The sequence below is a fragment of the Tamandua tetradactyla genome, chromosome 1, assembly GCF_023851605.1.
Source record: "Tamandua tetradactyla isolate mTamTet1 chromosome 1, mTamTet1.pri, whole genome shotgun sequence".
In the NCBI taxonomy this organism is placed as follows: Eukaryota; Metazoa; Chordata; class Mammalia; order Pilosa; family Myrmecophagidae; genus Tamandua; species Tamandua tetradactyla.
The window spans coordinates 161,686,177-161,702,455 of record NC_135327.1 but is presented as its reverse complement, the minus strand read 5'-3'; the positions used below and the strand labels follow the sequence as shown (position 1 = coordinate 161,702,455).

Below are 16,279 nucleotides of genomic sequence, written 5' to 3'. Positions count from 1 at the left end.
AAAGCAAGATAAATTGAAAGCAGCACAGATGTCTAACAATGTATAACTAATTCATCAAACTAAGGTATAATCATTCTCTTGAATTATTTTCAGCTTTTCACAATGATACTGTAATAAGAATATATTATGATGTGAAAGATTTCAATGATAACTATTATAAAAAGCTAATTACAATCAGAATATAAAGAATGATTGCATATTTGTAAAAAATAGAGTATGCAAGGGCCCTGGAAAATCAGTAGTGATTATTTTGAGACAGTATTTTCTAAAATGAACTTGTGTTGTCTTTTCTTTTTTTGGGTGCATGGTCTGGGAATTGCACCCAGGTCTCCTGGATGGAAGGTGGGCATTTTAACCACTAAACTACCCATGCACCCTGTATTGTCTTTTAATAATAAGGAAAAAGAAAAATCCAAAGCAGCAGTAGCAGCAGCAGCAACAGCAAATCCCTTTTATTTAAAATTTTTTTGAAAATTTATTTAAAATTTAGAACTAATCAGCTTAAATAAATGCGATTTATATTTATGAACAATGAGGAAAGATTCATGATTAAGTATTTGTTCAATGAATCCATCAAGGTAGTGATGCTAATTATAGAATCACATTTTCCAATGCACCCTCTCTTCTGGTCCTGAGTACTGAGGCGAACCCATCTCCATTGAGGTAGGCTCCAGAGAGGAGCGGAAACATCTGTGTTCTGATGTGTCACCAGAAGCTGGATCTCAGCTCAGCAGCTGGAGGCAAAAGTGTATTTTAAAGAGTTTTGCATCTGTCCTACTCCTGAGATTCTCCATGCAACGTGAACCACAACAAAGTGTATAGGAGTGGCTATTTTTCCCACTCTTTTTCACACCATCATGGATCACAGACCCAGGAATACATCGTGTTCCTGGGCTTTATGAAAGCATGGGGCATATTTTAAAATATAGAGCCATAAAACGGTTTGATTGTCTTTATTTCTATTTCCAGTCCCTACACGACAGTTCCTATGTTAGTTGGGATAGGCCAAGCGATATAACAAATTGAACCAAAATGTGTAATGGTTTAAAAACAATTAGAGCTTATTTTTTTCCTCAGGAAAACAATCCGAGGTGGTTCCAGGTGGGTGTATGTGTGGGGGTGGGGGCAGAGGGGTCATTAGGGTCTTGGACTAATGGCGATGTGCCCTCTTCAATTACGATTTCCAAGGACTTCCTAGACATTAATATCTAGCTTGTGGAAGGAGTGAAAACTGTCAGGTTTTCTATGGACCATATCTGGAAGTGGGGTACATAGCTGCCACTCCAATTCCATCGGTTAAAACTCTGTCACATGAACCACACACCTAATTTCAAGGTTGACTGGGAATGCAGGCAAACTGAGTGCAAGGAAGAAGAGGAAATTAATTTGAACAGTTAGCCAGATTCTACCATATTTTCCTACATCTTAAGGTTTTCTGGGGAAAACTATCCCTAAATTCAGCAAATGTGGGAAGTATATGAAAAACTAAAGTTATCCTTCACGTGTTATACAAAAAGATTTCTGTTCTTAGAGAAATAGGTTCCAGAAAAAATAATAGCAAAAAAAAAGAATTTGTTGGTGAAAGCACAACTAAAAGTTTGGGAACTTTTGACTTAAATATACAATGCAATAGAACTTCCAGGGAAGATGGCATAATAGGGAGTTCCAGGGCTCTGTCTTTCCACCAAAGCAATTATTTAAAAAGGAGGAACAGTCTGAAACAACTATTTTTAAACTCTGGAGGCCAAAAGAACACTGTGCAGTATCTGTGGAGAAGTAGGAGGAAGAGGTTGGTAAATTACAGTAAAAGAGAGTAAATCAATGTCTCCATGTGGTGGTTTTTAGCACCCAGACCCCACTCCCACAGGAGGCTGCCAAGGAGCCCAGTCCCATGGTTAGCTTGCTGGTAATCAAAAGGGATACAAATCCTCTTCCGCAAAACAGGGGTGGTCATGGCCAGTCACTGATCATGGGATTTGATTAGTGAATTTGGATCATAGGGAGCCCGGCTCTAAGAGTGACTATTGTTCCAATTCACCCCAGACAAAGCTGGTGACAGCCATTGTTTCTACCATCTCCTGGCAGGGGCAGAGGCAGTGGAGATTTAAAAACCCTCCACTTCCTCTGGGCTGCAGGGGACATTTGCTGAAGGACTGCATGTGCTAGACAGGCCAACAAAGCTCAGCTTTATGGTACCCTCAGAGAAACTTTTGTTCCTTACCTCTTGACAGCACTTTTATTTTTTTATTTATTTATTTTTTTTGCTTGGGCAGGCACCAAGAAACGAACCTGGGCAGGCGAGAACTCTGCCTGGTGAGCCACCGTGGCCCGCCCTCTTGACAGCACTTTGGAACTGCTCTGCAACTCTTTTGTAGGTCCCTGGCTGGGAAACACTGACTTGAAAAAAGTCCTCTTTGGGGTAACATGCCTCCCAGAATTTGCCCTTCCAACAAGAGCAGCTTGATATGATGATGGAAGGAGTATAAAAAAAACTATAGAGGGGTGCAGGCTGGGGAAAAAAGCTTGCCAGCTTCAACACCCATGAGAGGGAAGTCTGTTTCTTGGGATTCAGAGGGGAAAACCAAACTCTTATAAGTGGTTGAACACAAAAAAAAGTAATAAGCAAAAGTTTAAGACAAGACAAGAGGCCCAGAAAAACAGAAAATCAACCATGCCCTCTGCATTTACCTTAGGCAGACTTTCCTGATAGGGCTGAAGTTAAGAAAATTTCTGGCTTATCCTCAGTTTGTCACAAAAGAACAATGAAATAGACATCTCAGGGAATAAATCCCAGAGCTAAGATTTTACGATATTAAAATGTACAGTGTACAACAAAAGAAGATGAGACAAACAAAGGAACAGAAATGATGGCACACCCATCCAAAGAAAGAGGATAAAAATACAGAAAACCCAATGAAGAAAATGAGAATGCGAACAAAGCCTTAAAAGTAGTTATTTTAAAAATGCTCAAAAAGATGAAGAAGAGTACAGAAAAAGAACTAAAGGACATCAGGAAAATGAATGAGCAATATGAGAGCCTAAGAAAAGAGAGAGAAAACTGCAAAAGGAACAAAGCTCAACTGCTGGAGTTGAAGACCACAATAACTGAAATGAAAAATGTCCAGAGGATTTCAGAAGCAGATTGGAGCTGGTAGAAGATAGAATCAGTGAACTTGAAGTTAGTCAAGCTGAGGAGCAGGAGAAAAAAAAAGAAATATAAAAATAAAATAGCCTAAGACTGCTATGGAACAACTTGAAGCACAGCAATTTACAGATTATGGGAGTCCCAGAAGAAGAAAGAGAGCAAGGAGCAGAAGGAATAGCCAAACAAATAATGAGAGGATTCTCAAACTTAGCAAAGACAGGAATATGCTCATTCAAGAATTTCAGAGAACACCAAACAGGATAAACATGATGAAAAATCTGTCCCATCATATACAGATTACACTATCGAATGCAGAGGCTAAGGAAGGAGTTCTGAAAAATGCAAGAGAAAAGCAATGTGTTACGTGAACAGGAGTCCCAATTAGATTGAGTCCAGATTTCTCATCAGAAATGGAGGCAAGAAGGCACTGGGTTGAAATACTTAAAATGCTGACAGGAAAAGAACAACAACTACCAGCCAAGAATTTTATATCCAACAAGACTCTTTTTCAAAAGTGAGGTAAGATGAAGACATTCTCAGATAAACAAATCTGAGGGAGTTCATCACCACTAGACCTGCCCTACAAACAATGCTAAAAAGAGTTCTTTGTACTGAAAGGAAAGGACACTAGACAGTGATTCAAAGCAGCATAAAGAAATAAAGACCTGTGGCAATGGTAACCATCTGGGTAATTATAAATACCAGTATTATTGTAGTGTATTTATTGGTATGTAACTGCATGCCTTACTTTTTTTCAGGTGCTAAACTTCAAATACATGGAAAATAATGACAATCTATGTTTTTGGACATAAAATGTACAAAGATATAAGTGGTAATGAATACAAAAATAATGGTGGGGGTACAGAAGGGTATATGAAAAGTAAAAATGTGGGCTATTGAAGTTATTCTGGGATCAAACCAAATGTGATTTTTATATACTTAAGATATTAAATTTTAACCCATGGCAACCAACTCAACAATAGTTGAGAAATATATCCACATAGATTGAGAAGGAACTCAATATGGTATAACACAAAAAAGCAAATAGATACAAAAGTAGACATTAACAGAAGTGAAGATCAAAAAAAGGTGTAAGGTTTATATAAGCTAATTAGTCAAATGGAAGAAGAAAGTACGGCATTATCAGCAGTGACTTTTAAATGTAAATTCATTAAACTCCTCAGTCAAAAGGCAGAGATTGGCAGAATGGGTAAAAAAGCATGACCCAACTATATGCTGTCTGCAAGAGACTCACCCTGAATTCAAATATACAAGTAGGTTGAGGGTGAAAGGAATGAAAAAATAAATACTGTGCAAATAGTAACAAAAAAAGAGAGCTGGGTGGGTATACTAATATAACATATAAGATAGACTTTAAAGCAAAAACCGTTATGAGGGACAAAGATAATCATTATATACTGATAAAGGGGACAATTCAACAGGAAGATGCAACAATTATAAATATATACACATTTAACAGAAACACCACAAAATATATGAAGCAAATACTGACAGATTTGAAAGGAGAAATGGACAATATTACATTAACAGTAGGTGACATTAACATACATCTCTCAATAATGGATAGAACATGTAGGCAGAAGAGCAGTAAGGAAGTACAGGTCTTGAGTATTACACTAAAACAACTAGATCCAACAGACATATATGGAACACTGCACCCAACAAAAACAGAATACACATTCTTTTTGAGTGCACATGGCTCATTCTCCAGAATAGACCATGTGTTACATTCTCATGTAACAGAGGGAGAAATGGAAAAGTCACAGAAGTGTGGAAATTAAACAACATACTCTTAAATAACCAATACATTCAAGAGGAAATCAGAAGCAAAATTAGGAAATATCTTCAGGTGAATGAAAATGAAAATACAGCATACCAAAATTTATGGATGCAGTGAAGATAGCAATGAGAAGGAAAATTTATAGCTCTAAATGCTTACATTAAAAAAGAAGTAAGACTTCAAAGCAGAGACTTAACTTCAAAATTGGAAAAACTAGAAAGTGAAGAGCAAACTAAACCCAAAGAGAGCAGAAGGAAGGAAACAACAAAGATTAGAGTGGACATATAAAAAATAGAAGACAGCAAAAAAGGCGGTAGAAAGAATCAACAGAACCAAAAGTTGGTTCTTTGAAAAGATCAATAAAATTGACAAAACTTTAGCTTGACTGACAAAGAAGAAAGAGAGAAATACCAATAACGACAATCAGAAATTAAAAGGGGAACATTACTACCAATACTGCTGAAAGAAAAACGACTATAAGAGTATACTATGAACAACTGTGTGCCATTAAATTAAATAACCCAGACAAAATGGACAAATCCTTAGAAACACACAAACTACCTACATTGACTCAAGATGAAATAGAAGCTCTCAACAAATTAATTGCTAGTATAGAGATGGAATAAGTAATTAAAAAGCTCCTGACAAAGAAAATCCCAGGGCCAGATAGCTTCACAGGGGCATTCTACCAAGCAATCCAAGAAGACTTAACTGCAATTCTGCTCAAACTCTTCCAAAAACCTGAAGAAGAAAAAACACCCCCTAACTTATTCAATGAGGCCAACATCACCCTTATATCAAAACTGGATTAAGATACCACAAGAAAAGAAAACTACAGATCAGTATCTCTTAAGAATACAGATATAAAAATCTCCAACAAAATACTAGCAAACCCCATCCAATAGCATATTAAGAGAATTATACACCATTATCAAGTGAGAATTATCCCTGTTATGCAAGGTTGCTTCAACATGAGAAAAATCAATTAATGTAATATACCACATTAACAGAATGAAGGAAATAAATGGCACAATCATCTCGACTGATACAGAAAAGGCATTTAACAAAAGAACAGCAGCCTTTCTTGAAAAAAACAACAACACACATTTAGAATGCTAGGAATAGAAGGAAACATCCTCAACATGATAAAGGGCATATATGAAAACTGCACATCTAACAACCTACTTAATGGTGAAAGACTGAATGCTTTCCCTCTAAGATCAGGAACAAGACAAAGATGTCCACTGTCAGCATTGTTATTCACCATTATACTGGAAGTTCTTGACAGAGCAATTAGGAAAAAAAAAAAAAGCATCCAAATTGGAATGGGAAAAGTAAAACTTTCCCTATTTTCAGATGATATTATCCTATATAGAGAAAATCCTGAAACATGCACAGCAAACCTCCTAGAGATAATAAACGAATTCAGCAAAGTGGCAGGGTCATAGATCAACACCCAATAATCAGTAGCATCCTATACACAAGCAATGAAAAATCAGAAGAAGTAATATAGAAAAAAAAATTTATTCACAATAGCAACTAAAAGCAGCCAATATCTAAGAATAAATCTAACCAAGAATGTAACGGATTTATACTTAGAAAGTTACCAAATATTGCTAAAAGAAATTAAAGCAGGCCTAAATAAATTGAAGGACATTCTGTGTTCATGAATTAGAAGGCTAAATGACATCAAGATGTCCATACTACCCAAAATAATTTATAGATCAATGCAATCTCAATCAAAATTTCAACAATCTTCTTTGCAAAAATTGGAAAAAACAATCATTAAATTTATATGAAAGGCAAATGACCCTGAATAGCTAGAGCCATCTTGAAAAAGAAAAACGTAGTTGGAGGATCCACACTTCCCAATCTTAAAACTTATTACAAAGCCACAGTAATCAAAACAGCATGGTAATGGCCCAAGGACAGATAAATAGATCAATGGAATAGGATTGAGAGCTCATAAATCAACACTCACATTTATGGCCCCCTGTTTTTGACAGTGGCAAAGACCACTCAACTGGGAAATAATATTCTCTTCAACAAATGATGTTGGGAAAATGGATTTCCAATTGCAAAAAAAAAAAAAAAAAGAAAGAGGACCCCTACCTCAAATTATATACAAAAATCAACTCAAAATGGACCAAAGATCTTATTCATGTAGAAAATGTAGAGAAGCATTTTTAAGACCTTGTGTTGCATTGGTTGTTAGACTTTACACACAAAGCACAAGTAACAAAAACACAAAGAGATAAATGGGACCTCATCAAAATTAGAAACTTTTGTTCCTCAAAGGACTTTCTCATGAATGTAAAACAATAACATTTGGATACCACATATCCAATAAAGGATTACTATCCAGAATATATAACGAGATCTTTCAATCTAACAATAAAAAGACAAACAACCCAATTAAATAATGGGCAAAAGACTTCAAGATATATTACTCCAAAGAAAATGTACTAATGGCCAGAAAGCACATGCAAAGATGCTCATCATCATTATTCATCAAGGAAATAAAATCTAAATCACAAAATATCATTTCACACACATTAGAATTGTTGCTTTTAAGTAAATAGAAAATAAGCTTTGGAGAGGATGTGAAGAAATAGGAACACTCAGTCGTTGCTGGTGGCAGTATAAAATGGTGCAATCACTGTGGAAGACAGTTTGGCAGTTTCTCAGAAAACTAAATATAGAACTACCATATGTCCTGGCAATCCCACTACTAGGTATACAACCAAAAGAACTAAAAGCAGAGACTTGAACAAATATTTGCACACTGATGCTCATAGTGGCAGTATTCACAATTATCATTATCAAAAGATGTAAGCTATCTAAATATCCATCAACCAGTGAAGGGATAAGTAAAATGTAGCCTAGGCATACGATGGAATATTATTTGGCCATAAAAAGGAATAAAGTCCTGATACATGCAACAAGGTGGATGAACCTAGAAAAAAGCCAGACACAAAAGGACAAATATTTATGATCTCACTGATTTGAAACATTTAGAATAAGCAAACTCGTAGAATCAGAATCCAGTTTACCAGGGGACAGGGTGGGGATAAGGAAAGGGAAGATAAGACTTAAAATGTACAGGGTCCTATTTGGATTGATGGAAATGTTTTGGTAATGGATGGTGGTGATGATAGCACAATACTGTGATCACAAGTAACAGCAAAGAAATAAATACTTGAATGTGATTAAAGGGGGAAATGTTAACTTATTTATATGGTAACAAAAATTTTTCAAAAAGAACAATTAAAAAAAAAACCATGGAACTAGACTACACAAACAGTGAACCCTAGGGTAAGCCATGGACTTTACTATTTATTAATAGTACAATTATAAAAATCTGTTATCATTAATTGCAACAAATGTTCCATACCAATGCAAAGCATTGCTGGTGGGACAGTAATGGGAATCCTGAATTTTACAATTGTTCTGTAAACCCAAAACTTCCTTAATAAAGAAGAACAAAATACAATGAAATAATATTCCATTTCATTTTATTTCATTATGTACAAAGGTAACTAACAACAATAGTATATAGACATGTATATATCTCCATCTATAACTTCGTTTTTCCAGAGTCACCAAAAGAAACAGAACCTAGTTAGTAAATCAAGTTATTGAGAAATATAAAGTGAAACCTTGGGGACTATCTGAGCTGAGTCAAAATAAAGATAGTGAACTGTCTGGAGCTTGCTAGCTATCACATTTTTCTGATTTGGTAAGGTTGGGAATCAATAGACAAACACCTTTTTACTGTTTCCCTCTTTGCTCTGTTTCCACCTGTATAGGTTCTATCTTTCATAAATATAGAAGTGTAAATACTTCTTTGGATCCAATGAAGTGCTTTGTAGATGATAACATGGGATTCCACTGCAACCTTCCAAGAGAGGTCATTATATAGGTATCTTTATTAATTACCGTAGCGCCTGCTTGCTGGAGAGTTTATCATAGCCTGTGTGTTTAGAAAGTTCCATATTACTGAGACCCTAAATTGAGAAACACTGCTCTTATAAGACAAATATCCATTTCAAAATGAGGCAAAGGTGGTTCAAGCTCTAATATGAAACAGACCGATCAAATGGCTACTCATATTTAGGGCATGATGAAAATCTAGCTGCAATTTATAACTCAACAAAGCATTCTCTCTGTCAACTGTACTGTGGTTACAATGAATACTTTCCAAAGATGCATTTTAATTAAATTGGCTATAGATGAACAACTAAATTGCTGGCTTGGATCAAAAACAAATGTAAGATTGATATGTCGGCAGCTCTCTCTCAAACATGAAATTTGGTAAGAAAAGGGAAGCAAGCAACTAAACACCATCACCTTGATACAGATTTTCTAGGTGCTTGGAATGAAACTGTCTAGATTGCTATTACATCTGGATTGTCAGGGTATTTATTTAATGCTGAAGGATGTTATCATGTATAAGTCATCCTTTCCTGGTGAGAGTATACTTCACTCCTTTTTTTTTATCTACCTTCTTTTATCAAAACTGACAGACAATGATGAATTGTGTAACCTTAACGGAATTCACATATTAGTCAGAGCATATTATTAAAAATTCGCTACACTTCAGAAATTTAAACACCTTTAAGTCCAAGACACCACTTAACTTGAAAACATTACTTCAAATTTAAGCTACATTTCCTGTTTTAACAGGTGAGTTTTAAGTACTTTCAGAAAATATTGCCTTTTTATATTTCCTGTGCTTAATTGCACTCCTCTCAGCTGTTTTATTACTGGTTGAAATTCTGAACTATGATTTCAACTGAAAAACAAAATAAGTGCTTGTTTTATCCAGTTGGCTATGGCTGCTAAGTCAGTTGGCTATGGTGGCTAAGTATTTTAAGTTGTAAATTTGATGATCACATTTTTAAACAATTTTCTGTGTATTCTACAATGTGATTACAAAATTATGCTCTGATAAATTCTTTAAATATTTCATTCAGAATCTAAAGAGGTGGCTATCTATTTAGAGAACTGTATGATGGCAGAATTGAAAGCAGCTTTTTTCCTTCCAGTTGAATCTTCCTTTGATTGAATGCAATTACATACATCTGATCATGAAATCCTATAAATAAAGTAACTTATATTTAGATTAATTTAGAGTTTAAACAGGGCCCCACGTTTACCTGCCCTGCATACGCCAACAAGTTCTCCATATAAATGGATCATACAAATGCCCTGAGGAGATTGCTCCAGCTGTCCTTCAGAGTTCAGTCTCCTGTTCGCATTGCTGAAATGAAGGCAAATGAATGAGGTGTAGAAATTACACTCTTGCTCACACGCCATCAAGTGCAATGAGGTTCCTGGTAAAAGTTACAGGAAACTTGAACTCCTTTTAACCTCTTTTCAAATCTCAACTGATTCGCGTCTTGTTCCTTCCCCACAGGTGGGCCTGTATTTCCAAGCATAGTTATTGATGTGAAACAGCAGTAAAAAGATGTGAAAGGGCAGAATAACAACATAAGGAATTTCAAATAAGAGAAAGGACTACTTAGAGATTCTAAAGGAAAGGAAATGCCATTTGAAGGCCTAATTCCCAGTAGCTCTCACTGGTGCAGCCAAATCTGTGGCCTTTTAAATTGATTTTTTGGAGAAAGAGAATACAATTTAACACTTTCCCAGAAGCTGAAGCTTGTCTTGATTAGGATGTGAAAACAAGGTTCTTTGTGTCTTCTTGTAGCACAACATATTTGCTTGCACTACTTATTCATGACAGTACTGAAATTTTTGGACCCTCACTCTTAAAAATCTGAGTTTTCCATATTAATTAAAAAGCTTTGGGTAGTAAGGCTGCTTGCTATACCATGAGAAATTGCATGTTTAGGTATGCCCCCACTTTTACACAATCTGAGGTGCGTCAATTGAAGCATGCTGTGAAATGAGAAACACGGTTATCTCTAGTGACTCCTCTCAAGCTCTGTTCCTGCCCTCTTTATCAACATTGTATCGTCTATTTCCTCCAGTAAGAGGGAAATCAAAAACACTAGTTTTAAGCAACAAGGATTGCACAGGAGACCCTTTTGGGATAAATGAAGATATCTAATTTTCCTACTTTGATTAAACTATCTCAAAGTAATGTGATTTGGGGATTGCCCATAACTGTAAACACCACTCTATCCCAGCACTTTCTCTTTCGGGTACTGTTCTAGTTCGCTAGCCGGTGGAATGCGACACACCAGAGACAGATTGGCTTTTAATAAAAGAGGATTTATTTTGTTAGTTCTTCAGAGGAAAGGCAGCTAACTTTCATCTGAGGTTCTTTCTTATGTGGGAAGGCTCAGGGTAATCTCTGCTGGCCTTCTCTCCAGGCCTCTGGGTTCCAACAACTTTCCCCGGGGTGATTCCTTTCTGCACCTCCAAAGGCCTGGGCTGAGCTGCGGGTACTGAGATGAGGTATGCCGGGCTGCTTGGGCTGTGCTACATTGCACTCTCTCATTTAAGCACCAGCCAGTTAAGCCAAACATCATTCATTGCAGCAGGCACGGCTTCCAGCTGACTGCATATGTAAATCAGCAACAGATGAGGTTCACTTACCATTGGCTCATGGCCACAGCAACAGAACTAGGTGGGCCTTCACCTGGCCAAGTTGGCAACTGAATCTAACTACCACAGGTACTTTTCCAGACCCTTCCAGTCTGGGGTTGGTGGCCCCTCTGTGCTTCTTCTACTGTTGAACTCATCTTGCTCTGCTGCAATGATCATTTCTCTCATTCGCCCTCTTCTACTAGAGCTGTTGCACCCTGAAGGATCACATTTATGCTCCTGCAACGGTCATTGCTCAGCAAATGTTAGATGAATGAATGAATCAATGAGGCAGCACAGAATCTGTAGAAAGGATGCTGAACTTAACTTTGCTAACCGAGCATCTGGAGTCTATTCTGTGGTAACATGTTAGGGAATGACTGAAACTGCAAGATTTCTGGTGTAGGGCAGCAGAGTTAATCTGATGGATTTGATTTAAAAACAATCACACTGGTGGAATCTGACTAAGGCACAGGTTCTCAGCTGCCCCTCTGAGGCTTTTGCTACTCCACAACCTTGTGGTCCTTAAGCATTTGTGACATGAATTTCTGTAAAATTTTGTTCAAATAGCGTGTTAATTTTCTCGAACATTAAGAGAGAGAAAGAGAGCTGAGAAAAAGTCAGGGCATCAGGTGTTTTAAACAAAACAGTGTATTTATGTTACTTGTTTTTCTACTTTTGTCACTATTAAGATTTAACACTTATTTGACATTAGAAGAGAACAGCAATTACAGGAATTTCTGGGTAAGATGAGAACTTACTTGTCTTTGTAATGAAAAATAAGAGTTCTTGGATCACTTTGTAGACTTGTTTTCTTCCATGGAAAGTGAGAAATAGATATACGAGGGAAATTTTTGCCACCATTTCAGTTCGGAAAAAGTGATTTCTTAAAATAAGACCTATTTCACAGTTGTGACCGAAAATACTTACACAAATATCTGTGTGTGTGGTATGAGTCGGGGCACTTGACTGAACACTACCAAGTTCTGTGATTCTGAAAATAAAACGTCTTTCTCAGGCTCTCCTTTCATTGCATTTCCACTGCCTCTGCTCTAGTTCTGATTATATAGCCTTTTAAAGTATTGATAGATATTTGGATTGCAAATACAACACTCACCTATGGTTGCAATGAAAATAATACAGAAATACATAGATTTTAAAAGATCTTTTCATGCTTTGCCAACCACGCTCACTATCCAAAGTCAGTTCATGGACCTTTGACCTTTGTGCAGTCACAAAGCACCCTGCACTTAAAAGGGCCCATGCTTGCTTTATTGCTTTGTTGTTGCCATCAGGAAATTCTTAATAATTTTTTAAATACAGGGCCCTGCATGTTCATTTTGAACTGAACCTTGCAAAATATGTAACTGATCCTCTAACTATCCCACTTCCTTCCACTTAACCTCCACTTAATCGTTCTTGACTGTCATTTCTGGAAATTTCCTGTGTACGTAAATATGTTTGCATGCATGAATTTGCTTTTACATCAGTGGGATTGCGCTATACCTATTCTGTGCTTTTCTTTGCTGTCTCAATGTTTAATGCTAGAATTTTCTAATTAAATGGTCTCCACTTCCCCAGCACGGGTTTCCTCCTCACCTTAGGCAGTCTCCATGGTACTGTAGAGTTATCTTTTTAATTCTGGTTTTACTAAAAATGTACAATGCTTATTCATTGATTATGCAGTAAATTAGCATTTTGTTTAACAAATCAGATTCTGTGGAACCACTGTGAGTGTGCTGGCAAATTTGAGTTTCTGAGTTTGCAGATTTGAAGGATGCCGCTGGAATTGGGGAGTCACTAAGGTAAGCTTTCTCTGCTAAGCATCTGGCAGGTTGACCCCTGTATGGGTCACATAAATGGGATACAGACCTTTACTTTGAGACTTAGTAAGATCAGATCTCATTTGTTAACAGTAGAAAAATGTGATCTTGCCTTTTTTAAAAAAAAACTATTATTTTTTTAGACCTGCTAATAATTAGCCTTGAGATTAGCAAAGACAGGATAGAAGACCCTTAGCTTTAAAAGTTGGTTAATCTACAGTTCAGGGTTAGATCATATATGTTTATTATTTTACAAATGAAGGGAAAAAAAGCCTGAGAAACAGCATATATCATGTCCAAAGCCTTGGAATTTAGTGATGAAATTAAATTAATATCTATTGCCTTTCAGATTAATAGACTGTGACATCTTCTTAGGATTTTCTTGAGTACTCTCAATTCTGAAGTCTGACTGCTATTCTGAAAGAGTTTAGGGAAGTCTGGCTGTTGCGGCAACAGCTATTTTTTATTATTTCCATTCTGTATTTCTAGGATATGGAGGATGGATTATCCAAGCTGGTGGTTAAAAAATGCCTGACAAGTAGTCACTCATGCGTGTGTGACCATGGGTGAATTATTCAATTTCTCTGAGGTTTACTTTTATTAAGTATAAAATGGAGATCTACTTTACAGGGTTGTGATTTGCAACAAACAAGATTTTAATTTATTTCTTTTACTCAACAAATGTATTTTGACCATTGCGTAACAAAAACTGTGCTAAATAGAGAGATCATAGCAGCAAATTAATACATTCCCTCCCCTTGCAAAGTTTAGAGTGTGCTGGGACTTAAGGTGTAAGAAAGTTAGCAGCATAGCTCCTTGCATGGCATTAATGCTGTTGAGAATACTGACAGCAGCAGATGTTTCTAAATGTTTTCTTCCCTTCTTTTTAAAACATGGACTAATATTGCTGCTTTATCTTTAAACAACCAACTCCTCAGTCCTGAAAATTGAATATCTATCCCCCTGCCCTGTCCCTCACCCCCGTCATTCTTCTTAAACTAGTTGAAAGTACAAAAAATGGCATACACTCAGGTCAATGCTCTTTTCATTATTCATTAATAGACTTTTTCAAAATCAATTTTGAAATCATTCTTGCCCATGCATGAGAGCTTACAAGCAGTTTATAAGGAAATGTCTGTCTAATAAAAAGCACTCTGAAAATCTGGATAAGGGTTACTTACTTCATGTTAACTGAGCCTCTCAGTCTATGTGCCCATTTCACACGTCCGAGAGCTCTGCTGGAGTCTACCTAGCCAGAGCATGCCTAGCAAGAAGACACTGCATGTCCAAGAAATCAGCTTAGGAGCCTCGCTAAAGGAAAAGTCAGTCTAGTGAGGTCCATGGGAGACCTGCCCAGAAATGTGAAAGAAGATCAGGAAGGTTAGTGTGTAAAAACAATGCCATGCACTTGGTAAGCTCTAGAAGGAGTGAGTCTTGCATGTGGGAATATTTGGTTTCTTGTGCTGAGCTACAGATGTCTATTCTAACAGCAATGCCTGCTGGAGCTGCAGTTGACAAGCCCAGCTGCTCTGTACTGCCAACTGTCAGTTGACGTGGCAAGCTCCCACAAAATTGTGCTGAGAAAATAGCAAGGAATTGGGCCAGCACAAACCATGACTTTAATATCCTCCATCTGTCAAAGAGACTTAATTTGGAAATAATTTAATATTTTGAGCAAGCATTCTTAAGGTTCTTCTATGATAACATCTACATGTGATTTAGAAAGCCAGAATGCATTCAGTCAGTTTCCTCTGCTGAGCAAGAGCGCTGGGATTGGCCCAGCAGATACAACAAGGCTTTTGGTGTAGCAGATAGCATAAATCAAAGACTCTGCCCACTGGGTCCAGAACCTACCTTCCTTCCTTCCAGGCACTGCTGGAGTTGAGGCTTGGTCAGGACACCATATTGGCAGTTGTGGGGCTGCCATGTTATTTCTCTCCAGTCACAAGTTCTATTGTCTGAACAACTAAGACAAGGTACAATCCATTGTCCTAGAATAGATGGAAAAACTTCATTTAAGTTTCATCTCTATTAGTGAAATAATAGTTTGCAACTCACTTAAGAATTGACTTATTGCATGCCACTACCAAAATCACAATGAGAAGACATTCTACCACTTAAACCCAGTGGACCAACGCATGGCCCCCTGCAACTAGACTGGCAATATCTAATGGCGTTCTGAAATAAAGTGGTTTGCACTGAAATCAAGTATGAATTCTGTTCCTTGAAACCATATTCTTATAAGGATCAAGTGAAAGGTACTACTCAATTATTATTTTCAAACAATGTTAGATGCATCAACAGAGCCATAAGTAAACTAGGACCCATGAATATAAGCAGTTGATCCTAAATATTTATTAGCCAAACTCTTGTTTATGTTACCAATGGAAGAATAGATATATTCTCTGCTCTCCAGTGATTTAAGAAAACAACTTGAACGTTCTGATAATTTGTTATTTTGAAAACTAGTTTTTGTTCCTTTATTTTGATAGATAGCCTTTTTGGTTTAAATCTCTTCACCCCTTTCTACCTATGTTTCCCTAATTTCTTTGTTGATTCGTTGAAAGGTGGACTATTCTCCTTACATGATTGGTACAATGATTTGTGTAATAATATATTTAAAGGGCTTAGCATAGTCACAATATAACATTCATCTGTGTTACTAGTAGAGTGAAGGCACAAAGTAGGTCATAAGTGTTAGTAAATGTTTATAAAATAAATATTCTCAATATACTTATAAAGCTATTTCCTATTTTATTGGTGAAAGTGATGTGTATAAAAATACTTTAGTTTTCTGTACTAGTGGATACATTAATAATTTAGTAGAAAAATAAAATTGTTTTTGTTTTTCCTTTGTTCACTTTTACATGAAAGGAGTATGAGCACGCATACTCTATTAAGAAGTATGGAATGGTAATCTGTCTCCATGAAGAACACACTGATGTCTACAACTAC

General features: G+C 36.6%; 1 protein-coding gene across 6 annotated transcripts in view; it reads right to left on the bottom strand.

Annotated features, from left to right (window-relative positions):
• The window catches only part of CPED1 (cadherin like and PC-esterase domain containing 1), a 295,057-nt gene that overhangs the window by 22,626 nt on the left and 256,152 nt on the right, over positions 1 to 16,279 (bottom strand). For 5 of the 6 annotated variants that reach the window (XR_013158483.1, XM_077117962.1, XM_077118089.1 and 2 more), the window contains one exon: positions 15,179 to 15,315. Coding sequence is in view for 5 of the 6 variants with exons in the window: in XM_077117962.1 (XP_076974077.1) it covers positions 15,179 to 15,315 (137 nt within the window). In the remaining variant the exon portion in view is untranslated. Of the gene's footprint in view, positions 1 to 14,405; positions 14,674 to 15,178; positions 15,316 to 16,279 lie in introns of those variants that run through there. The other variant, XM_077118342.1, reaches the window with a different exon arrangement.